Raw genomic sequence first — 25,795 nt, forward strand, 5'->3', positions numbered from 1 at the left:
GAACCTACCTAGACCCTTTGTTCCGTCTTGCACCACCATCCCCCCATGGCCAAATTCACCATGTTTGGTGCTCTGGCCATGCTGCATGCTTGCAAAGGAAAGTGAGAAAGAGGTGTGTGTAACTTTTCTGATCCAAGACTGTGAGTGATCCAAGACACACAATACTGACTCTGTTTATTGTTTCTTGAGGGCCAGCTCCTAGACACTGGCATAGCACCTCTGTCAGATAAGGAAACAAATGAGGAGGAGTTTTGCAAAGTGCTGCAATCATCAGATCAGGCCGAGAGTGAGCACAGAGCATGGAGAGAGACAATAAATGAAAAATTAGAAATGGATAGCTAGGAGAGGAGACAGAGCCAGAAGTGGATAATACAGGGTCAGGAATAGATAATAAAGCTCATGGAGGACCAAACAGAGATGCTAAGGTCCCTGATTGCACTGAAGGTGGAACACATGCATGCTCAACTCCCCCTGCATCCCATACAGAACTGCCTTCTTTGCCCTCCCCAAACTCCCACACACATTCCTCTTATGTTCCTGGCCCATTGCAGTACCTCTTGCACTCCACGCTTAGGGATATTTCCCATAATGGCAGCTGGACTTACACTCAACTGTGAGATCCTCACATCAGAGGTGCTGCTCACTGTCATGTCCCTTGTAAGAAATGTTAATCTGTGTATTGCTGTTTAATAAAAATTTAGTCTTACAAAGACAGTGATTCTTTATTTGTGACCTACACAGGGTGGTTGCAACAGAAATTCATACACAGTGTCAACTGGCACATTTGCAGACTCCAATTAACACTCAGGCAGGAATCATTACAGGGGTCATTCAATGTGGCAAGTAAACAATGCTTGGCTCAATTCATTACAGAAAGATACATTACCAGAGCTCATTGTCAAAATGCTCCTTCAAAACCTCCTTGATTTGTATACCCCCACCACCCCCATTGAGCAGCTCTAATAGCCCTAGTGTCTGGCTGCTCAAAATCAGCTGCCAGGCAATCCACTTCAGTGCTCCACCTCTGGGGAAACTTTTCCCCCTTAGCTTCACAAATATTATGCAGCGCACAGCAGGCTGCTATGACCATGGGAATATTTTCCTCATTGAGGTCTAAATACCAAATAGGCAGCACCAGTGACCCTTTAATCTGCCAAACGCACATTCTACGGTCATTCTGCACCAGCTGAGCCTCTGTGCTGCTGTCAAGGTTTCTGGTGTAAGGCTTCATGAGCCATGGGAGTAAGGGGTAGGCTGGGTCTCCCAGGATCACTATGGGCATTTCCACATCCCCTATTGGAATCTTCCGGTCTGGAAAGAAAGTCCCTGCATGCAGCATTCTATACTGTCCAGTGTTCCTGAAGATGGCGTGTGTCATCCACCTTCCCCGACCACCCTGCATTGATGTCAGTGAAACGACCCTGATGAGCCATGGGGGCCTGCAATACCATACAGAAGTGGCCCTTTCTGTTGATGTACTCTGTCACAAGATGGTCTGGGGCCAAAATTAGGATATACATGCCAGCTATCATCCCACCGCAGTTAGGGAATCTCATTGCCGCAAAGCCATCCAATATTTCCTGCACATTACCCAGAGCCACAGTCCTTTGTAGCAGCAGGGGATTAATGGCCCTGCACAATTGCATCACCGCAACCTCCACAGTGGACTTCCCAACTCCAAACTGATTCACGACTGACTGGTAGCAGTCTGGAATTGTCAGCTTCCACACACACTTTTCTGCGATTAGGGCAGCTCTCATTTTGGTGTCCTTGCATGGCAGGGCAGGAGCGAGCTCCACAGAGTTCTGCAGCTACTGCTCATTGTCCCATACCTGCATCACAATCCGATCCCACCACTTGGTGCTTATTTCCTGAGCCCAGTAGCGACAGTCCACCATGTGCAGCTGCTCCGTGAATGCTAACATCAATCCTGAATTGTTTCTTTCCATGGCATGCAGCAGGGCAGGCAGCACAGATTCCTGTTCAGATTCGTAGCTCATGAAATACTGCAGGATCAGTCACGTGGTGTTCATAACGCTCATCACAAGACTGGTGAGCAGTGCAGGATCTGTGCTTCCAGGCAGAGATGGTGGGCACAAAGTTTACAGGGGCAGATGAAAAACAGCACGCAATGCAGTCAGAAGCCCTTAGAATCATGGAATGGAGAAAACTCCTTCATGCGGCAGTGATCCCACTCCTATAAGAACATAAGAATGGCCATACAGGGTCAGACCAAAGGTCCATATAGCCCAGTATCCTGTCTTCTGACAGTGGCCAATGCCAGGTGCTTCTGAGGGAATGAACAGAACAAGTGACCCATCCCCTGTCACCCATTCCCAGCTTCTGGCAAACAGAGGCTAAGGACACCATCTCTGCCCATCCTGGCTAATAGTCATCGATGGACCTATCCTCCATGAATTTATCTATTTCTTTTTCTGATGCACTGCATGATGCACTGCAATCCATTTCCAGAACTCCTAGCAGGGGAAGATGGTGATTTTAACAGTGAGATAGCTTCCCACAGTGCACTGCTCTCTCTGTTTGTGCTAGAGCACCAACTGCGGATGTGCTCGGCCAACATAAGGAGTATTGCATGAACATGCACAAGCAATGTAATTACAGTGGATTATGATCGTTGACGTAACTCAAGTCAACTTAACTCTGTATTGTAGACATGGCCCTAGTGACAGAAAAAAAGGATATGTCTGTGACGGATTTGACCACAGAAACCCCCTTGGGACTGTCACCTGATGTGCTGAGACTACCTCTGAGCCCGTTTTCTCGGACAGTTTAGGCCTTCAGAACCCTGCCTTGTTGCACCAGAAACGCTAATCTGCTGCAACACAGACCCAGGGTCTGACCCACACCCCCAAAGCTGCAGACTTAACTGAAAATGGCTTAGCAAGTGCTCCTGTCTCTAGCACCTGGACACCCAGCTCCCAAAGGGATCCAAACCCCAAATAAATCCGTTTCACTCTGTGTAAAGCTTATACAGGGTAAACTCATAAATTGTCCACCCTCTATAACACTGAGAGAGAGAGAGAGAGATGCACAGCTGTTTGCTCTGCCAGGTATTAATTACTTACTCTGGGTTAATTAATAAGCAAAAGTGATTTTATTAAGGATAAAAAGTAGGATTTAATTGGCTCCAAGTAATAACAGATAGAACAAAGTAAGTTACCAAGCAAAATAAAACAAAACACGCAAGTTTAAGCCTAATACATTAAGAAACTGATTACAGATAAAATCTCACCCTCAGAGATGTTCCAATAAGCTTCTTTCACAGACTGGACTCCTTCCTAGTCTGGATCCAATCCTTTCCCCTGGTACAGTTCTTGTTAGCTCCAGCTCAGGTGGTAACTAGGGGATTTCTCATGACTGGAACCTCCTTTGTTCTGTTCCACCCCCTTATATAGCTTTTGCAGAAGGCGAGAATCTTTTGTCTCTCTGGATCCCCACCCCTCCTTTAAATGGAAGAGCCCCAGGTTTAAGATGGATTCCAGTACCAGGTGACATGGTCACATGTCCTGCAAAACCTCATTCTTCATTACCCACAGGCTGGCCACCACATCCACAAAAAGGCTTGCAGGTAAATAAACCATCTACAGCCAATTGTCCTAGTCAATGGGTGCCATCAAAATTCTAAACCACCATTAATGGCCCACACTTTGCATAGTTACAATAGAACTTCAGAGTTAACTTCATATTTCTAATTTTAAATACAAGCATAATACATACCTACAAATAGAATGAACAGACTCAGTAAATTATAAGCTATGTAATGATACCTTACAAGAAATCTTTTGCATAAAGCATATTCCAGTTACATTATATTCACATTCCAAGCATATTTTCATAAGCATATGGAATGCAACATCACAATGTTGGTGGGACAAACTATGACTTTGCAATATTCTTCCATCCTATCAATTAGTTTCAAGGAAAGAAAGTGTCTAGACTACAGAGAACACTGACTTCACTGTGAGACGGTGTGGGGAGGTAAGGAGCTGGGGGGGGGGGGGTTGCTTATGTAAGCAATGAGTACAGACTGAATAAGGACCCCAGGTCCTGGATATGGGCTAAGACAAATAAAATAATAAAGAAACAAGTACAAGATATCTTGAAACAGTATAGAGCATGTTATCAAAAGGGTTCACCATTACAGAGCCTGAAGAGTCTCTAGCAGGCTCATGATACAGCTAAATTGACTCTGGACTGGCTTTCTTTTAGCCAACTGGTCATCATCATCCCTGAGTTAAACAGAGAAACATGACCCCAGATCTAGGAGCAAGGAATAATTAATCTAGGAATCCACATCTAGGCAAAAGGAATGCAGGCCATACCGACAGAATGGGGGACTGTATCCTGGAAAGCAGTGACAGTGAAAAGGATTTAGGGGTCATAGTTGACATTCAGCTCAGTGCAATGATGTGGCAAAAAGGGCTAATGAACTCCTGAGATGCATAAAGCTTATACTCCAATAAATTTTTTAGTCTCTAAGGTGCCACAAGTACTCCTTTTCTTTTTGCGGATACAGACTAACATTGCTGCTACTCTGAAACCTGTCATAAACAGGTGAGTAGAAGTAGGGAGGTGATTTTACCTTCATATGTGGCATTGGTTAGGCTGATACTGAAATACTGTGTATAGTTCTGGTGTCCTCATTTCAAAAATGGTGCTGAAAAATTAGAGACCGCAGACAAGAGCTGGAGAAAATGCCTCATAATAAGAGAGCTCAATCTGTTTAGTTTGTTAATCCAAGTTCAGTCTGTTTAGTTTATTGTAAAGAAGGCTGAGAGGTGATTTGATTATAGTATATAAGAACCTTCACAGGGAGAAGATACTGGGTAGTAAAGGGCTCGTCAATCCGAGGACAAAGGCATAACAAGAACCAATGGCTGGTCACTGAAACCAGACAAATTCAAATTAGAAATAAGGCACACATTTTTAACACTGAGAGTGATTAACCATTGGAACATGGGAAGTAGTGGATTCTACCATGGGAAGTAGTGGATTCTCCAGCTCTTCTTGATATCTTTACATCAAGACTAGATGCCTTCTTAGAAGATATGCTTCAGATAAACACAAGTTATGTTTTAGTCAAACACAAGTTGTTGAGCTCCATGCAGGGGTAAGTGGGTGAAAATTAATGGTCTGTGTTATACAGAATGTCAGGGTAGATATCTAAGGTTCCTTCTGACAAACTCTCTGAACCTATGAATCCGCACACAGCCTCCACCTAGTGCAATGCAGAAGTTACTACATCACAGCAAGGATTCTCACTCCGGCGTAGAGTGTTTATTACCTTCCTGCTTCAGAATAATACTTCTGAAGAGTTTTTTTTTTTTTTTACCTTTGGATTACACCAGATTGTACAGAATGGTGTGTATCATCCAAAGAATTTCCTGGGAGGAAGAATATCTTCACCCTATCATAAGGACTTTCCCTATTTTTGGCGCAAATTAATGGAAATTTCCCCAGCTGCAGCATCTTAATGGTGTTTCTGGATTGGGGGGCAATTCTTGAAGAAGGGATAGAGCATCGTGGAAGAGAAGAATTTAGGGAGAAAGCGAGAAGGAATGTAGGGGAAGGAGTAAAATTCTGAGAAAGTGAGAGTATCCCACAGACAAAGGCCCCAATCCTGCAACTGCCTCCACATAGACAAACCCCTGCATGGAGCTCCATTGAAATCAATGAGGCTCTGTGTGGCTACAGGGGCAATTGAAAGATTAAGACCAAAACTTGCATCCAGGCCTTGAATACTTGGCCCCTGTCCTGATTTTTCATGATAGAAACTGATGTGTGGAGATTAGACTTGCTACTGTACATCACAACTGCAGACGTGTGTACTAAGGATTTGTGGCCAGAATCTAATCTCAGTTGTACAAGTGTAAACCAGAGTAACTCCATCCACTGAAGAGGATGAAGTGACTCTGAGTTTGTGTAACTGAGGTCAGAGCTGGCTCGTGGTCTCTGAAAAGTGAAAGACATTGCATCACAGAAAAAAGGGAGAGAAATTAAGTTTTCTTTCAGTGAGTCCTTCCCATAGTTTTGTGCCAGCCCTAGTTGGTTAGTATAGCCAAGCCTTGATTTATATGTATATTATTCTGTCTTTAAGACATTGAGCAGCTACAACAACAGGCTGTTTGTGTCCCAGGAGGTGATTAAATGGGTTAAGATTAACATTCCTCTGTATTACTCAGTCTTTCTGTAAAAGAAAAGCAAAACAGCAAGGCAGAGTCAGACTCCAGATGAGACAGACAGACAGACTCCTCCTGTTGCTGACTTGCCCTCTAGTCCCTGAGGAGGTACATTTCTTCCCTGGTAGTTGCTGGATATCTCAGCGTTTCTCCTAACATGAAGGTAAGACAATCACTTAGCTAATTTCTACCAGTGAAATGAATAAGATGAAATATTAATTTCAAAAGGAAGATGCATGGCCGAGAAATGTAATGGGATAAAACTGCAATAAAGTAGACAAACAAGAAAATGTGGTTTGGGTGGCTAATCTGCTGAGTGTTCAGATTTCACATCATTATTAGTAGTGCCATTATTATTTATTTGCATTGGTGTTTGGCTGGAGTAAGGGCTGCTGACCAGGTCCCAAAGTTGGCAAAACACATGCAAAAGAAAAAGCAGAATAAACAGAAAATTAATGAATGTTTTCCCTCCTTGTTCAGGTATTTGAGTTTTTCCTTCTGGTAGAAGTTACAGGTTTCTTTCCAGTTTTTTCCAGGTGAGTGTTTATTTGGAATTGGGTATGCTAAAGAATGACTATGAATTGTTTAATATATGTATATATAAATGTGCTTACATAGACATGGCTGGTCCACAACATGGGGAGAGGGTTAAAGGAATCTCTCAGCTTGTGCCCCTGTGAGAGTAGAGCCACTTTCCCATCAGCACTGTCAGTGCCACCAACCTCTCCAGTGGCAGGGGGGAAAGTGCGGTGAGAAGCGGGCCACTGCCTCCCTCCCTTCTGAACACACTGGAAGAGCTGGGAAGCTCCACTGGGAGCACTTCCTGGGAATTCTGGCTGAGCCTGAGAATTCCACAGGGAGCTCCCACTACAATCTGGCCTCTGCACTTCCCACAGGACACACAGGGCTGTGCTGTTATGACACAATCTGGATCCCAGTGTATAGTTTTGATATGGTCTATGCGAGCATTCAGGACTGAGCGTGTGGGATAGTTTCTCCTGTCTGTCTAGTGGTTAGACAGAAGGATTGGGAGTCAGTTTTATTCTTCTGTGGCAGGATGAGTGAATCCCATTGGTTTCAGTAGGAGCACAATCAGGCCCCATTTTTTAATCAACATTCATTTAGCTGTGTCTGAAAACTTGGCTCTAATGCTTATGAATGGAGACATTGCAATTCCTTATAACTTTTTTTCTGTTTTTTTAATAATGCAAAAAATAATATTGAGACAGTCCTTCCTCTCCAGTCAATTGCCACTGGAATCCTTATGGCCCTTGGTCTGAATGCGATGGCTGCACTAAAACTCAGGTATAATGCTATTAATGCCTTTTTCCTTTTGCTTTTCTTAACATGCATTTTTATAATAATTATGGTAGCATTATATCTGTAAGATGATCAGAAGCCTAAAGCATATGATTTCTGTCTGCAAGGATGCAATATTCTAAGAGCTGACCGTGCAGAAGGAAAGGACATTGATGTTAGGAAGGAGGATAATCATCATAAGCATAACTGTCCCAGTCGTTTTTATTTTGGTGATAGTTACAAAAGATGTCCTCATGGAAATTCCAGTAAACTCTTATAATTCTTTAGCTTTGATATCTATTGATTCCTATTTTCTGTCAGATTTTATTGGATGATCCAATTGCTCCATTCCATTCCTAACAGGAATCAGTAGAAACAAACTGAAAGTTTTCTATGTTGGCACTTTCACTCAGGTGAGAGATATTTTTGATTTTTAGATTCCTTATTGCTTCCTTTGATAAGTCATTAATTAGGGATAGGTGGATGGATGGGTTCAGATTAAAAAAGGGCCAGTGTGCACTTTCTCTTAAGACTTGACATGAACCTGAATTTCTTTTGAGATGCAAAAAATCCCCAGTTTCTCTAACTTTAGTTTTTGTCACGTTCCTTTGCACTACTTGCTTCCTCTTGGGATCAATGGCTGTTTTATTTTAGTTCTGGCGGGTCAGGTCCAAGAGTGAGTGACACCATTCAAAATGTTCATAAAATGAAAAAAGAGTACAGTATTTTCAACTGGCTTGTACTAGTTGCAGTTGGCACCTAGATTTTAGAACAGGGCAATTGGGTTTTTTAGTCTACTAGGGCTAAAAAGAGTAGAGTCCTTTCTGTTAAACCATTTTGTATTGATATGTTGTTATTTTGTAGTAACATGAGGAGCAGTGTGCTTGTTTTCAGGAAACGTAAATAAACATTTCAATTAATTACAGCAAAGGATTTGTTGTGCTGTCATGAAATCAGTCTAATATTTCTGCTTTAGGTTTACACTTTCTAAAGGTTTCTATTGATTTGCATTCAGATTCGCAGACGGACAATAGCAGTTTACGGCCAGTATGGGGGAAACCCATGTGTTGGGAGTGCCTTTGAAACACGACAATGTGTTCCTACGAGAGGATGCCCAACAGAGGAGGGCTGTGGTGACAGGTTCAGGTGCTTTTCAGGTACTTTATTTTACTTTATTTTTCATAACTTTCTAATACTTAAAGTTATGAAGATGATTATGTAAAGGTACTCCTGTTTATCAGACAATCACAGTATCATGAGTTAAATAAAATCAAAGGATGAAAGGTCCAGTGTTTACTGGAAAGAAATTCACAGGCCAAAGATCAGACACAGCCTTATTAACCCACTATATAGCCTTGCTGTGGTCCCTCTGTGCATATATGCCTTACCCCACTGACACGTTGGAGGGACACAAAGGGGAGCACCAGCTAAAGGCACATGCCCTCCCCCCCCATGTGACCTGCACTTTAAGGACAGCTGCATTATTCAGTTGCGTCTGTCCCACTGATGGGCTGGAGATAATTTTTAAGTCTTCTGAAGCTGGAGAATGAGTTCAGGATGATACAGGCACAGTGGGAAGGATTCTTATACATTTGCAGTACTCCAGAAACATAGTGCTTCCAGAGTACTGAAAATGAGTCCAGGATCTCTTTCTTGATGGGTAACAGCTAATTTAGGCACCATCATTTTGTATGTATAGTTGGAATTATATTTTGCCATGTGCATTACTTTGTATTTAACACTGAATTTCATCTGCCATTTTCTTGCCAAGTAGGGTGACCAAGTGTCCAGTTTTTGACCGGAACACTCGGTCGAAAAGGGACCCTGGTGGCTCTGGTCAGCACCACCGACCGGGCCATTAAAAGTCCGGTCGGTGGTGCTGCGGAGCTAAGGCAGGCTAGTCCCTACCTGTCCTGGCTCCACTCTGCACCCCGGAGGCGGCCAGCAGGTCCAGTTCCTAGGCGGGGGGGCCACAGGGCTCCGCATACTATCCTTGCCCTGAGCACCGGCTCCGCACTCCCACTGGCCAGGAACTGTGGCCAATGGGAGTGGCAGAGGCAGTGCCTGTGAGCAAGAGCAGCATGCAGAGACACCTGCCCTACGCCTCTGCCTAGGACCTGGACCTGCTGGCTGCTTCCGCGGTGTAGCATGGAGTCAGGACATGCAGGAAGCCTGCCTTAGCCCCCCTACTATGCCACTGACTGGGAGCCGTCGGAGGTAAGCCCACGCCCCAACCCTGAGCCCTAACCCCCTGCCCCAGCCCTGAGCCCCCCCAAATCTGGAGCCCCCTCATGCACGCCAAACCCCTCATCCCCAGCCCCATGCCAGAGCCTCACCCCCACACACTCCAACCCCCTGCCCCAGCCCAGAGCCCCTTCCCTCACCCCAAACCCCTCATTTCTGGGCCCACCTCAGAGCCCATATGCCCAGTTAGAGCCCTCACGCACCCCAGTCCCCTGCCCCAGCCCAGTCAAAGTGAGTGAGGATGGGGGAGAGAGAATCGCCGAGGGAGGGGCAGGGCCTCGGGGAAGGGGCGGAGCTAGAGTGTTCAGGTTTTGTGTGATTAGAAAGTTGGCAACCCTATTGCCAAGTCAACCAATTTTGTGAGATCCCTTTGTAACTCTTTGCAGTCTGTTTTTGACTTAACTATCTTGAGTAATTTTGTATCATCTGCAAACTTTGGCTACCTCACTTTTTACCCTCTTTTGCTGATCATTTATGAATATGTTGAACAACACTGATCCCAGACCAGTACAGACCCCTGGGGACAGCTCTATTTACTTCTCTCCATTCTGAAAATGGGCCATTTATTCGTACCCTTTGTTTCCTGTCTTTTAACTGGAGTGCCTGGGAATGGTTTCAGGATCATCTAATGATTCTTAATTTAATTTAATGACAAGCCTTTTGTTATCTTAATCACCCTGCCTCTGTTTATAAACAAGGCACCAAGGGCGGAAGTCATTAGTAGCACAGTACTCATCACATTCTACACTCAAGCTCTGACTCCTGGGTTCTTGCCCCACCCCAGGCGATTGGGGAGGGGCATGTGACCCTTCGGGCCCCCCACCACGCATCTCCCCTGCCCCACTATATTATTTTACATGATCACATACTATTCTGACACCAGCACTCCTATATGCCCGCTGTACACTGTTCAGCCTACACACGAGGGCCCACTTTTGCTCTTAGTTACACCAGAATAAATTGAATGATGTGTTATATTTGCATAGTTCACAACCACTGCCCACTGGCCAATCAGCACACTGAATGAGTTAGGGGTTGTGTGGAAATGAGGTGCCCAATTCTCCCCTCCCTTAGACCAGTGTAAATCAGGAGTAACTCAACTGCCATCAGGGGAGTTACAATGGAGTAAAACTGGTCTAAACCAGAGAAGAATCAGGCCCAATATATGATCATGTAATTAAAGGCTGAATTCTAGTGTATATGCTCCAGCAACCCTCGCTATATGTTTAAAACATGCACTGCAGTGCCCTCAGTTCAATTCAAGTGTCACTTTTTAGAGACATAGTGTTCGCTATTGTAGGGTGGCCAAAACCAGAATTTGAACCCTGATCTTCCAGTGATATATAGGTCACAGAGGCAGGCCCCTGAGTCCAAGTTTTTTCTTGAGTTTACGTAATTTTTATTAAAGCTTGTTTTTAATTAGAACTACACAAAATGAGAATGTGTGATGAGAATCGGCTAATTAACATGCTTGAATTTTATATGCTGTGTATCCAGGTGGACAAACGTGTTTCCTCCTTTCCCTGAGATTTTGTTTGTTTGTTTTGGTTTTAGGTCAATGCATTAGCAAATCTCTGGTGTGCAATGGAGACCACGATTGTGAGGAAGACGGTGCTGATGAGGATCAGTGTGAAGAGAGCAGACCAGCTTGTGACATTGATAAAATGCCTCCTAATGCAGAACTTACAGGAGCTGGGTAAGCTTCTCTGCAGATTTCATCTTACGTGTTACATCAATATCTGTGCTAGTTTACGTTGTATTTTTGTAGCATTTCACAACAAATCTGTGACTAAATAGAGACAAACATCTTGGCCTCCAGTTAACCTGCTCACATGCAGCAGAGGGACCTTCAGCTCCAGATCTCAAGACTATTATTTTTACTATTTTATTATTTGTGTTAAACGTAGTGCCTAGAAGACACAGTCATGGACCAGGACCCCATTGTGCTAGGTGTTGTACAAACAGCTGCAATAAAGAAAAGTCTCCTTTAGCGAGAGTAGAATTAGGGCTTATAGTCTCTCTAGAGAGCATTCATTAAAGTGCAACACAATCTTTAACAATTGTTTATGATCAGGCATTCCACCTAACAGAAGGCAGCAATGCGCATGTACAGTGTATAGCACATTACAACCTCTTTCTCACTCTAGTCTGCCAATGTAGATAGATTAAACAGATGATTGAAGGACTTCCTAGCTCTGCCATATGTTTTCATTATGGGTGTGGAATTTTCTCCTCAAATACACACATATAACTTCCATTGACTTCAAAGAGAGTTGCAAACAGAGATATGATTTCAGAATTTGTCCCTATGAGCTGAAACTTTATACTAAAAGAGCCTAGTTCTTCCCTGACTTACACTTTGAGTAGTCATTGACACCTGTGTATTGTGTATATAAAATGCACCCAAATCAAAACGGTAGCATTTTACAATGACTTTGTACAAGTGTGATGATTAAACAAGGTGCATGGTGGTAGAGAATCAGGCCTAAGATTGCAATATAGGTATAATTTTTGGACAAGATTCACTGCTATGATCTGGCTGCTGGGCTCTGGCTGTTATGATCTAGCTCAGGGGTCGGCAAACTTTCAGAAGTGGTGTGCCGAGTCTCCATTTATTCACTGTAATTGAAGATTGCGTGCCAGTTATACATTTTAATGTTTTTAGAAGGTCTCTTTCTATAAGTCTATAATACATAACTAAACTATTGTTGTATGTAAAGTAAACAAGGTTTTTAAAATGTTTAAGAAGCTTCATTTAAAATTAAATTAAAATGCAGAGCTGTCCGGACCAGTGGCCAGGACCCGGGCAGTGTGAGTGCCACTGACAATCAGCTCGCGTGCTGCCTTTGGCACACGTGCCATAGGTTGCCTACCCCGATCTATCTCCACTAATACAAAATAGCTAGGAACCTGTTTTAACTGGGTTTATAGCTGTCCTGCATCACAGAGGCATCTTAAAGCAGCCAGAGTATAACTATGAATCTGGCCTTTAATGACCTCAGATACACATACAGAAGTATTAGCATAACAAAATGATTATCTTAAACTTGTTTAATATAGCCCTATTACCTTGAGAATGATCTTAGGTCAGATGTAATAAAAAGGAGTTTTGGTAATGGATTGGGCATTTTGCGGATATAGCTAAACATAAGCAGTTGCCATAGATACAAATGTATTGGAGTTAGCAGGTGTGAAATATGTACTCATTGCTGACACAATTAAGCATGGCATTTTACTTTCCATACTCTAGTATGTATGTGCAGCACTCTTATGCCCACCTAGGAGTCTATAATATAGTGTCCTATTTTCTTATGTAATGGCTTGTCTACATGGTGAGTTAGCACATGGCAAATCAGGGTGTAAATCAACAGGGCATTATCTTGCTGCACACTAACTCACCATATGGACCCTGTTGCAGCACACTAAAAATTCCATTGTATACTTTGGCATACTCCCATTTCAAACATTAGTACATCAGTGCTCACTATGGAACTTTTAGTGCACGGGAGCAGTGTTCACACAGGCGGCTAGTGCACTGTAGATTCCTTTCCTGGCTTGCTGTGCACTAACTTGCTGACTACACAGGCCCTAAGTCCATTTCTGATTGTTATATGCAGATTTAATGCTATTCAATTACAACAGCTTTTTGTAGTTTTAAGATCCTGTCAACCATGCATTCTTCTCAGCAACTCTGCTGCCTTAAGCTATCTTTTGTATTTTCTCTCTTGCAGCTTTGATGCCATTTCTGGTGAGACTAGGGGAAGAGTGATTCATACTAAGAGTTTTGGTGGACAGTGCAGAAAGGTGTTTAGTGGCGATCAGAGAGAATACTACAGACTGAGTGAAAGCCTTCTTGCCTACACATTCCAAGTATGTTTGCTTTACCATAGCCTTGTTTTTAGAGTCATATTTAGACCAGGGAGAATAATGCGAAACATGAAAGATTTCATGAGGGTGGCAAGCTTCCAGGAAAGAGTTCCTTGCGGCAAACATGCACTCAGCCTGCCCCAGCTGTCTGGTTCGCTGGTTCAGTTAGATGGTGGCTCCTCCACCTGGCCAGCCTCCACGGGGAAATCCAGGGCTGGATTTTCACTTTATGTGCCCCTAGGCACAACATCTTCCGTGCTCCCCTGCCTACAGCTGACCTTCATGTTGCACACAGTTTTAGAGAAGTAGGGTGCCCCTAGAACGCTGGCACCCCTAGGCACATGCCTACTGTGCCTAATTGGAAATCTGGCCCTGGGGAAGTCAATAATCAGCACCTCTCACAAGATTAAATCCAGAGAGAGGAGCAGTTAACACCATTGAACTGAACTGAGCTGGGTAACTGTCTCCTGAACAGCCCATGAGTTTAAGGAACAGGATTGCCAACAGCAAAAAAGCAGTGTTGGAGACCACGTGCCAGATCCTCAGCTAGTGAAAGTCAGCATGGCTCTGTCAGTCAATGGAGTTATGCCAAGTTACACCCGGTGAGAATCTAGCTCATGCATCTACTTAGAGTTAAGTTTATCTCTTCCCAGAAAATTGTATATATGTTTAGAAGTTTTAATAGATGTTAAGTGGAGGATTTATCACTAGAAGAAAGGAACAGAACCCTGAATGTTATTGCTCAGATCAAGGTTTTGATCCTGTGCACCCTTTATTTCAATAGAAGCATTGCGTGCCCATGGAATGTGTTCAAGTCATTGAGGGCTTCAGAGAGAAGATTATAACCAAATAATGGCTTAAAGTCAAGCATGTGCATAAATGTTTGCAAGATGCGGGCCAAAGTGTGGTAGACGTAATCTTCATCTCTCAGGGTCAGATCTTTACTGAGTGCAGGGGTCTCTCCTCACTTGGTTTTCTCTGAGCATGAGCAGCTAGTGCACCTGCTCATTCTTTAGAAGTATAGCATACATACGCTTCTTAGGACATTTGCAGAGACATATTACATCCCTTTCAGAGGGATACTTTGTTCACTGTCATATCCTTAATGGGCTTGATCCTGCTCCCATTGACATCAGTGGGAACAGGGTCAGTCCTGAAATCCACTGCCATACTACCGCTATGTTTGTATAAAGATGTTTGCTTTATCCTGTATTCATACACCATCTAGAATGTATTCAACCCAAAGAAATCTTCCTTGTCTCTCTGTGCCAGGAAGTGCATGTGCTTCTAACAGCCATTCATAAAGGACTGCATTTTCCTTTTTTCTAGGTGAAAATTCAGAATGATTTTAGCTATGAGTTTTACAACAGTAGCTGGTCTTATATGAAACACACAGTTCACAATGTACAATCAAACAGAGGCCATTACTATTCACAAAATACACAGGAGAAAGGCAGCAAAAAGGTATGTACAAACTGACTTTTTGACTTAGAATTTCCCATGAATGATTAAAGTCTTACTTCCTTCAATGCTCTTTTATAATTTGAACATCTCCATGACAATTTTTTTGTTTTATCCTGGTACTTTTGGTGCAACTTAGACAAAACAAACATAATCCCTCAAAGATCTGTACAAAGAGGTCACTGGTCTGGGTTATGTTAGTTTATTTTTTGCCATTGTAATTGCTTATTATCTGTTCATTTGATTTATTGGCTGCTTTTGCTATAAGGAAAGAAAGACACTGGCTAATAACTGAAAAATATTCTCCATGCTGATAATTTTCTTCTGAACAGTTCATTTAAATGTTGTTTTCTCTTTGCCTTTTTTATTACATTCCTCAGTGTTTAGAGGCAACTTTAAAAAAAGTTCTACAATGAGGGGTTAAAATTTGTTTTGCCTACCCATAAGAAAAATTGTATTTCAGAATTGAACTCTACTGAGAACTTTACCTACTCATTTATAAAGTACCTTTGTCTCCACTATGCCTATAATTTTGAGTTAACTAAAAACAAGTAGTAATCCAATAACTTGAGTGCTTTCCGTTTATGAGGTAATATTAGTATCTTGGGTTAAATAAACTCAGAAGCTGAAGGCTAATATGTTTTTAGCTCATAATACGATTACCACCAAGTTGACAGAAACTACCCTTTTGTTGTTAGTACACTGAAATGTACACACTGATTACATAGCATTGTATATCAATGATGAGGTAGAATGTAAAGAAATAAGAAGCAATGAAATGGATATGACTGAGTCCGTCTGGGCAAAAATTACATTGGGGAAGAAAACTACTAGAGCCTTCCCTGGGATAGTGCTTGGGGTGTGCTATAGACAGCCGGGATCTAATTTGGATATGGATAGAGCCCTTTTTAATGTTTTTAATAAAGTAAATACTAATGGAAACTGTGTGATCATGGGAGACTTTAACTTCCCAGATATAGACTGGAGGACTAGTGCTAGTAATAATAATAGGGCTCAGATTTTCCTAGATGCGATAGCTGATGGATTCCTTCAGCAAGTAGTTGCTGAACCGACTAGAGGGGATGCCATTTTAGATTTGGTTTTGGTAAGTAGTGAGGACCTCATAGAAGAAATGGTTGTAGGGGATAGTCTTGGATCAAGTGATCATGAGCTAATTCAGTTCAAACTGAACGGAAGGATTAACAAAAATAAATCTGCAACTAGGGTTTTTGATTTCAAAAGGGCTGACTTTCAAAAATTAAGGAAATTAGTTAGGGAAGTGGATTGGACTGAAGAATTTATAGATCTAAAGGTAGAGGAGGCCTGGGATTATTTTAAATCAAAGCTGCAGAAGCTATCGGAAGCCTGCATCCCAAGAAAGGGGAAAAAATTCATAGGCAGGAGTTGTAGACCAAGCTGGATGAGCAAGCATCTCAGAAAGGTGATTAAGAAAAAGCAGAAAGCATACAGGGAGTGGAAGAAGGGAGGGATCAGCAAGGAAAGCTACCTTATTGAGGTCAGAACATGTAGGGATAAAGTGAGACAGGCTAAAAGTCAAGTAGAGTTGGACCTTGCAAACGGAATTAAAACCAATAGTTAGAATTAAATAGAAATTAAACCAAATAGAATTAAAACTATAGGTTCTATAGTCATATAAGTAAGAAGAAAACAAAGAAAGAAGAAGTGGGACCACTAAACACTGAGGATGGAGTGGAGGTCAAGGATAATCTAGGCATGGACCAATATCTAAACAAATACTTTGCCTCAGTCTTTAATAAGACTAAAGAGGATCTTAGGGATAATGGTAGCATGACAAATGGGAATGAGGATATGGAGGTAGACATTACCATATTTGAGTAGAAGCGAAACTCAAACAGCTTAATGGGACTAAATCAGGGGGCCCAGATAATCTTCATCCAAGAATATTAAAGGAATTGGCACATGAAATTGCAAGCCCATTAGCAAGAATTTTTAATGGAATCTGTAAATTCAGGGGTTGTACCGTATGGTTGGAGAATTGCTAACATAGTTCCTATTTTTAAGAAAGGGGAAAAAAGTGATCTGGGTAATTATAGGCCTGTTAGTTTGACATCTGTATATGCAAGGTCTTGGAAAAAATTTTGAAGGAGAAGGTAGTTAAGGACATTGAAGTCAATGGTAAATGGGACAAAATACAACATGGTTTTACAAAAGGTAGATTGTGCCAAACCAACCTGATCTCCTTCTTTGAGAAAAGAAAAGGAGTACTTGTGGCACTTAGAGACTAACCAATTTATTTGAGCATAAGCTTTCGTGAGCTACAGCTCACTTCATCGGATGCATACTGTGGAAAGTACAAAAGATCTTTTTATACACACAAACCATGAAAAAATGGGTGTTTACCACTACAAAAGGTTTTCTTTCCCACTGGTGGGGAGTGGGGGAGAGTAGGGTGTGGGGGGAAAGAAAACCTTTTGTGGTGGTAAACACCCATTTTTTCATGGTTTGTGTGTATAAAAAGATCTTCTGTACTTTCCACAGTATGCATCCGATGAAGTGAGCTGTAGCTCACGAAAGCTTATGCTCATATAAATTGGTTAGTCTCTAAGGTGCCACAAGTACTCCTTTTCTTTTTGCGAATACAGACTAACACGGCTGTTACTCTGAAACCTTCTTTGAGAAAGTAACAGATTTTTTAGGCAAAGGAAAAGCAGTGGATCTAATTTACCTAGATTTTAGTAAGGCGTTTGATACCGTGCCACATGGGGAATTATTAGTTAAATTGGATAAGATGGGGGTCAATAGGAAAATTGAAAGGTGGATAAGGAATTGGTTAAAGGGGAGACTACAACGGGTCATACTGAAAGGTGAACTGTCAGGCTGGAGGGAGGTTACCAGTGGAGTTCCTCAAGGATCGGTTTTGGCACCAATCTCATTTAATCTTTTTATTACTGACCTTGGCACAAAAAGTGGGAGTGTGCTAATAAAGTTTGCAGATGATACAAAGCTGGGAGGTATTGCCAATTTAGAGAAGGACAGGGATATCCTGCAGGAGGATCTGGATGACCTTGTAAACTGGAGTAATAGTAATAGGATGAAATTTAATAGTGAGAAGTGTAAGGTCATGCATTTAGGGATTAATAACAAGAATTTTAGTTATAAGCTAGGGACACATCAATTAGAAGTAACGGAGGAGGAAAAGGACCTTGGAGTATTGGTTGATCATAGGATGGCTATGAGCAGCCAATGTGATGTGGCTGTGAAAAAAGCTAATGCGGTCTTGGGATGCATCAGGAGAGGTATTTCCAGTAGGGATAAGGAGGTTTTAGTACTGTTATACAAGGCACTGGTGAGACCTCGCCTGGAATACTGTGTGCAGTTCTGGTCTCCCATGTTTAAGAAGGATGAATTCAAACTGGAACAGGTACAGAGAAGGGCTACTAGGATGATCCGAGGAATGGAAAACCTGTCTTACAAAAGGAGACTCAAGGAGCTTGGCGTGTTTAGCCTAACTAAAAGAAGGTTGAGGGGAGATATGATTGCTCTCTATAAATATATCAGAGGGATAAATACTGGAGAGGGAGAGGAATTATTTAAGCTCAGTACCAATGTGGACACAAGAACAAATGGATATAAACTGGCCACCAGGAAATTTAGACTAGAAATTAGACGAAGGTTTCTAACCATCAGAGGAGTGAAGTTTTGGAATAGCCTTCCAAGGGAAGCAGTGGGGGCAAAAGATCTATCTGGCTTTAAGATTAACTCGATAAGTTTATGGAGGAGATGGTATGATGGGATAACATGGTTTTGGTAATTAAATATTCATGGTAAATAGGCCCAATGGCCTGTGATGGGATATTAGATGGGGTGGGATCCAAGTTACCCAGGAAAGAATTTTCTGTAGTATCTGGCTGATGAATCTTGCCCATATGCTCACGGTTTAGCTGATCGCCATATTTGGGGTCGGGAAGGAATTTTCCTCCAGGGCAGATTGGAAGAGGCCCTGGAGGTTTTCCACCTTCCTCTGTAGCATGGGGCACGGGTCAAATATAGGTGTGAAGTTTTTTGCAGGAGTGGTGGGTGAAATTCTGTGGCCTGCGTTGTGCAGGAAGTCAGACTAGATGATCATAATGGTCCCTTCTGACCTAAATATCTATGAATCTATATGTTGAGACTAACAGTAAATAAGTTCAAAATAATGCTTATTTTTTAACTGGAAGAAAAGCTGAGAAGACCATATTTATTGTGGGCATGTGTCTGAGAAGCTGTCACAAAGACAAGAGTGAGTGGGGTACTTATAAAGAAAAGGGTGCTCCAGACCAGTCAGGATTCTAAGAAAAGAGAATTTTCTGGTGTCTCAGTTTCCCTTTTACTAAACTGCAGTACCTTTGTCTCCAGCAGGGCTCGTTAATCAGGCTCTTCCAGGCACCTAATGCCTGGCAACCACCATTAACTTTTACACAGGACTATGTATTTGCCTATTTGTCCTTTTGAAGCTTTTTTGGGAGGTAGAGAGTGAAGAAAGAATGCTGCAGTCATTAAAAAGAAAAAAAAATAGTGATTTTGTCTACCTCCCACACTATTCATATCACATTCACTCAGACGGTCCTATCACACAAAACAGGCAACCCCACTACAGGAGGAAGAAGACAACTTTAAAGGGAAAAACAAAACAAAACAAAAATCCAGTCTCTTAAAGAAACAGACCACCTTATCACAAGAGCCATACATAAATGATAAGTACTGAGGACAGGAGTGAATCAGAATGCAGGGGTAACATACTGAACAGTTGTAGAAACTATTGTCCATTAGCAAGTACAGGATCCTGATGAGCTGATTGGCAGAATCCATTCCATTTTTAAATAGCTGTATGACTAATTTATTTTCATCCTCTTAGAGTAATCACTTCATGGTTGTTGAGAATGATGTGGAAGTTGCTCAATTCATTAATAACAACCCAGAATTTCTCACTCTTACGGAGCCATTCTGGAAAGAGCTTGCCAACCTTCCTGCTGTCTATGAATATAGTGCATACCGAAGATTAATTGAACATTTTGGTACTCACTTCCTGCACTCTGGATCTCTGGGAGGACATTACAAAGTTCTCTTTTATATGGATACTGAAAAAATCAAAGCAGAAGGTAGAGTACTGGAGCATTTGTTATAATGAACCAAAAGAATGAACAAGTGAAGAAACTCCTCCGTAGATCCTCCCAGCTAACAAATAAAACAAAAATAAAGACACTGCTTTCTCACCAGTCAGTCGCCATAGACTCTCCTTATCGATAATAAACTAGAGGTGGGCTGAAGCCACTATCTTTAGATCCTGATCTGGGTGTTGAATACTCAAAATTCAGAGAGATTTGGATTTGGGGTTCAGCCTATTATACATTTGGTTCCACACATTATAAATCGAAAGGGCTGTTTGAAAAATTTGGATCCCAGTCCTGGTTTGGCTTTTGAACAGCCTCAAAGTTCAGAGGTGTTTGGATACAAGGTGTAATTAAAGTCCATCTCTAGCGAAGGCAGAACAAAATAAAAATAAAGCAAAGGGCAAAACTGCACATATGGTGATTCTCAAAGACACAACCACTACTGGAAGGGCAGAGGTGGGGGTGAGAAAAAGGATAAATCAGAAAAAAGGAAATAAAATATCAGGCAAATACACCATTCAGCTTTCTGCCAGTATCCTTAGGCGTTGCCCTTGGATAGCTACTGGTTACTGGTAACCCTTAGCATGGGATCTGCTTTGTAGTTGTCCCCTCCTTCAAGAAAATGTTGCAGTTGTTCTATGCCTAACGTGGGCCCTCAGTCAATGGGAGCCTCACACATGAATCCAAAAGCAGAAATTAATTTTCAGCCTACTGTAAAGGTGACTGGATCTATTTCTTTCCAGGTTTGAGTATTACAGACATGTACAAATGTACATCATCAGGTTGGAACTTACTTATCATAAAAAAGAAAAAGACTACTTGCTCGAAACTGGATGAGCTGTTAAAATCCTCTTCAGGTAAATGATTCCATGGCACAGAGATTTCTTGCATTGTGGGATATGTCAGAACTGGTTACGTGTGGGAGATCAATAAAACAGAAGGGCTTTTTGGATATAGTAGAACCCTGACTATCTGAATGGAATTACAGGGAACATATTTGCACAAACAGGTTTCAGATAAGGAGTACTGAGTTTTCATTGTAAATGATGCATGTCTGGTGACATAATCGAGATTTCAGATATTAGAGGGTTAACATTTGAGGAACTTGGAAAAGGTATCAAAATTGTCAAAATATTGTGTAAGTTGGTGGAATGAGCAGAAGAAACAAATGCAGACCAGTCCCTCTCATCCCTTTGGTCACTAGGCCAAAGCTGGCAGTTGCTGAGTTCCAGTAGGAATGACAAGTGCTCAGCATCTCTCAGGGCAGGATAATAGGGTAATAGCCAACATGGATTTGTCAAGAACAAATCATACCCCCCAACCTAATTTCCTTCTTCGACAGGTTTACTGGCCTATTGGATAGGGGAGAAGCAGTAGATGTGATATACCTTGATTTTAATAAGGCTTTTGACACAGTCCCACAGGATGTTCACATATGGTCTAGATTACATTACTACAAGGTGGGTGGAAAACTGGTTGAAAGCCCATACTCAAAGTGGAAATATCAATGGTTCATATCAAAGGTGGGAGACCCATCTACTGGGCTCCTGCAGGGGTAGTCCTGGGTCCTGTCTAGTTAATATTTTCCTTAATGTCTTGTGAGAGTATGCTTATAAAATGTGTGGATGACACCAAGCTAAGAGGGTTCACAAGCACTTTGAAGGACAGGATGAGAATTCAACATGATCTTGACAAATTGGAGAATTGGTCTAAAATCAACAAGATGAAATTCAATAAAGCCAAGTGCCAACTACTGCATTTGGAAGGAAAAATCAAATGCAAAAATGCAAAATGGGGAATAATTGGTTCGGTGAAAAGGATCTGGGGGTTCTAGTGGATCACAAATTGAAAATGAGCCAACAGTGTGATGCAGTTGTGAAAAAGGCTAATATCATTCTGGGGTGTATTAACAGGAGTTTTTTATGTAAGACATGGGGGGGGGTAATTTACCCTCTCTACTTGGCAATGATGAGTCCTCATCTGGAGAACTGTGTCCAGTTTTGGGTGCCACACTTCAGGAAAGATGTGGACAAATTGGAGAAAGTCCAGAGTAGAGCAACAAAAATGATAAAGGTTTAGAAAACCAGACCTGTGAGGACAGGTTAAAAACCCCTGGACTTATTTAGTCTTGAGAAAAGAGGACCAGGAGAGGGGGGCACCTGATAACAGTCTTCAAATATGTTAAGGGCTGTTATAAAGAGGACTGAAGCTAGGACAAGAAGTAATTGGCTTTATCTCCAGCAAGGAGGATTTAGGTTAGATATTAGGACAAAAATTCTAACTATAAGAGCAGTTGAGCTCTGGAATGGTTTCCAAGGGAGGGTGTGGAAGTCTTGTCATGGGAAGTGTTTAAGAGCAGGTTGGACAAACACCTCTTAGGGATGGCCTAGGTTTACATGGTCTTGCTTCAGGGCAGGGGGCTGTACTAGATGTTTTCTCAAGGTCCCTTCCAGCCCTACGTATCTATGATTTTATGACAGCTGTTCCCAGCCTGACTTGATTAGAGCCCACCTTGTGGTAGATTGGTGGATATCCTCTCTTCCACATCCCTTGAGCCATACTCATTCACAGTTGCATGACCTAGATCCACAAAGGTACTTAGAAGACTACGTCCCAGTTGTATGCACCAATGTGATCAACAAACCTGCTGTTTGGCTGCCACCTAGTCCTGCAGGTGCTTATCTCACTTGGCACTAAATTTCTACTGTACCAGTTCCATAGGTGCCTCTGGGTGCACTACTGCCTTACTCTAGGCATCTGGAAATCTACCTGTTGCCCCAGAGTGATTTACAAAGTGGGGGAAGGTAGGCGGAGAAGTGCCTATCTCACCATAGGATCCAATCTGGTAGGCATGATCCGAGGCTGCCCACCAGAGTGGGTTCCACTCAAAATCTGGTGGGGAATAAGAGGAATGGTGAGGGGGTGCCAGCCTTATAACTTCTAGCCCATTGGGCACCATCAGCACCACTTCCACCTCCTCCCATTTTGTGTGGAGTGTTTCTTACAAGCAATGATTTAGGTATCTAAGTCACCTGACTCCAGGAGAGGGACTCCTATTCATGAACTGCTAGCTAGGAGCCTCCCTGCAGCCTGGACTTAGATGCCTACCTCCGTGACAGGGGCAGGGCTTAGCACACATCCCTCTTGTCAGCATCTCCCACTGGTTGGCTTAGGAGGCTCCCTGCTTAGCATGCTGGCATTGTGGATTGCATTCTTAGGTGCCTGTCTCTCCTCATGCATTGTTCAGGGCACCTAACTCAGGCTTTGTGAATTGCAATGTTGTTCCTGTGATTTTCTAGGTGCCTAAAAGTTAGGTGTTGCGGTCTTCAGCACTGCAATGGCTAAGTCCCTTGGTGGATCCAGGCCTAAAATAATAATTTTTTTCTGTCCCTTCTCCCCTCTCCAGTTCCCCATCATACTCCTCCTGTTCACTCTTGTCTGCTTTCTATTTGTATTCATTTTTGTTTTTCACTTGTTATGTGAAAACTCCTCTCCTCACCAGGAGGCCACCTGAAGCTCAGGGTGAGGAACATCCATTGGTGGTTCTATGGGGCAATAGACACACGCTTGCAGAGCTGAACTGTGTGTTACAAGAGCAGACACACAAAGCTTGGGCTGGTAAGCTGCTTCCTGAGCTTCTCCAGTGGTCATCTGCATTAAGAGCCACTGCAGGAGCAGGGAATAAAGGTGGGTTTCTAAAAGATGCGCACCTTCTTTACTCATAACAGCATTTCTGTTGTAAGGAGTTGGAATGATTCCAGAGCCATGCTGCTTTCCCTATCTGTACTTCTGCCCTAGTCAGGTCCTCCCACGGTTGGGAAACACCATTTCAGGATTTGGCCCGCTATTTCCATTCTAGGATACATGTGCTATATTACTTAAATTCTCTACTGATGTCCCTTTAATTGCTCGCACAGGTATTTGCGTTATATTGTGGAATTTCTATTGCTACATGAAAACATACCAATCTGCTGTTCTGTATTTCTCATTCCTGAATGCGTAGGAACCAGTCAGAATCAGATTAGAGGTGATCCCTATGTAGAGGGAGGAAATCCAGCGGCTGTTGCTGGCCTCGCTTATCTAGATTTGAATAATCCTGCTGGAAATAGTGAAAGATATTCCTTCTGGGCTCGATCAGTGAAATACTATCCCAGAGTAATTAAACAAAAGGTAAGACTTGGTACTATTTTCCTAAAACAGCCCTGAGAGGTGGGTTTATCTGAAGTGGGGACATGACTAAGCTATAGGGGTTAATCAGCACCAGTTGTAAATGGCAATAGTTTTGTATCCAGATTGTTTTTAAAAAATTAAAATCAGAAAAATGTGCACAGACAAAGCAGACTGTTTGAGAAATGTATGGTAATGACTGGCAGTTTTACAAAATCAAGGTTCTGATCCTGCATTGAATTTTGTACAAGTAGACACTGCCCCTGTGCAGAGCCCCAGTAATTTCACTACAGCTTTGCATAAGCACAGGGGTCCATCTGCTTAGATCTCAGGGCCCAAATATTGGAGCACAGTGTCAAATGAAAAGGATGAATTCTGTCAATGAGTTTGGGATTTAATGTGAGCTCTGGAAGTGTAGATTTTGTAGAATTGAAGCACAAAGAATTATTTTTTATCTTCTTAATCATTATAGAATGAAACTGACCTTACAGTTGTTTAAAATATACAACTTCTTAGACTGGGAAGCTCACACAGAGACTTTGCTAGTGCCTAGTTTTTGAGCATGGCACGGCACGGCATTATTTAGCCCCAATCCACACACCCATGGCTGAACTGTGTTGAATACAGCTGAGCTGCAAGTGACTTTAACAAATGTCTCACAAAGTTGGTTTTGAGCGTAGATAAGTCCTTACTTGATCTTTCCTACTAACGACAGATGAAGAGTTTTCCCTCTTTGCAAAATTGTCCACACCATATACATCTCCAAGTATCGTACAGGACCAATGTGTTATTAAACTGTGAGACCCTTAAAATATGTAGTTTTTAAATTTAAGTATCTGTTTATTGCATTTAGCTAACACCATTGTACGAGCTGGTAAAGGAAGTGACCTGTGCCTCAGTTAAAAGGCATTACCTGAAACTAGCCATTGAAGAGTATCTGAGTGAGAACGATCCCTGCAAATGTCGGCCATGTCAAAATGGTGGCGAACCTGCCATAGTAGGAACTCAGTGCCTGTGTTTCTGCAAACCTTATACGTTTGGAGCAGCTTGTGAACTCGGAACTCTTGTACAAGATCAACCAGGTAAGTTTGCATTTGTTTTGAGATTTCAGAAGTTTAAAGCATACTTTTCTGCTTGCAATGATACTATCAGTGCTATTGTGCAGGTTGAATGTGCAGCTGATATTGGGCACCAGCAACTTGTAGAAGTCAAGTGGATTTTTGAGGGCATCAGGCTGCCAGGGGACAGAAGTTAAATGAGTATGGGGACTATTCCTCTCTGTTAGACTCTGGATCTCTGCTTAACATTTGTATACAGCATTTTACATTTTCCAAGTATTTTCTTTAAGTATTGTGTACAATACTAGTAACAGTGAGAGCAGTCCTGCATTGGCAAGCAAATGGACTAGATGAATTAATAGATCTT

At 42.2% G+C, this 25,795-nt stretch overlaps 1 protein-coding gene across 2 annotated transcripts in view; it reads left to right on the forward strand.

Moving 5' to 3' along the window:
- The first annotated feature begins 5,988 nt into the window (after positions 1 to 5,988).
- The window catches only part of C7 (complement C7), a 37,801-nt gene continuing 17,994 nt past the window's right edge, over positions 5,989 to 25,795 (forward strand). Inside the window, exons 1-11 of one of the 2 annotated variants that reach the window (XM_007065722.4) lie at positions 5,989 to 6,363; positions 6,681 to 6,736; positions 7,430 to 7,505; positions 8,515 to 8,656; positions 11,298 to 11,439; positions 13,475 to 13,613; positions 14,940 to 15,074; positions 19,948 to 20,191; positions 20,947 to 21,060; positions 24,207 to 24,373; positions 25,224 to 25,452. In XM_007065722.4, the coding sequence (XP_007065784.1) occupies positions 6,358 to 6,363; positions 6,681 to 6,736; positions 7,430 to 7,505; positions 8,515 to 8,656; positions 11,298 to 11,439; positions 13,475 to 13,613; positions 14,940 to 15,074; positions 19,948 to 20,191; positions 20,947 to 21,060; positions 24,207 to 24,373; positions 25,224 to 25,452 (1,450 nt within the window). In that variant the 5' untranslated portion in view covers positions 5,989 to 6,357. The remainder of the gene's footprint in view (positions 6,364 to 6,680; positions 6,737 to 7,429; positions 7,506 to 8,514; positions 8,657 to 11,297; positions 11,440 to 13,474; positions 13,614 to 14,939; positions 15,075 to 19,947; positions 20,192 to 20,946; positions 21,061 to 24,206; positions 24,374 to 25,223; positions 25,453 to 25,795) is intronic. The other variant, XM_043547350.1, reaches the window with a different exon arrangement.

This window comes from Chelonia mydas, chromosome 5 (assembly GCF_015237465.2).
Source record: "Chelonia mydas isolate rCheMyd1 chromosome 5, rCheMyd1.pri.v2, whole genome shotgun sequence".
NCBI lineage: Eukaryota > Metazoa > Chordata > Testudines > Cheloniidae > Chelonia > Chelonia mydas.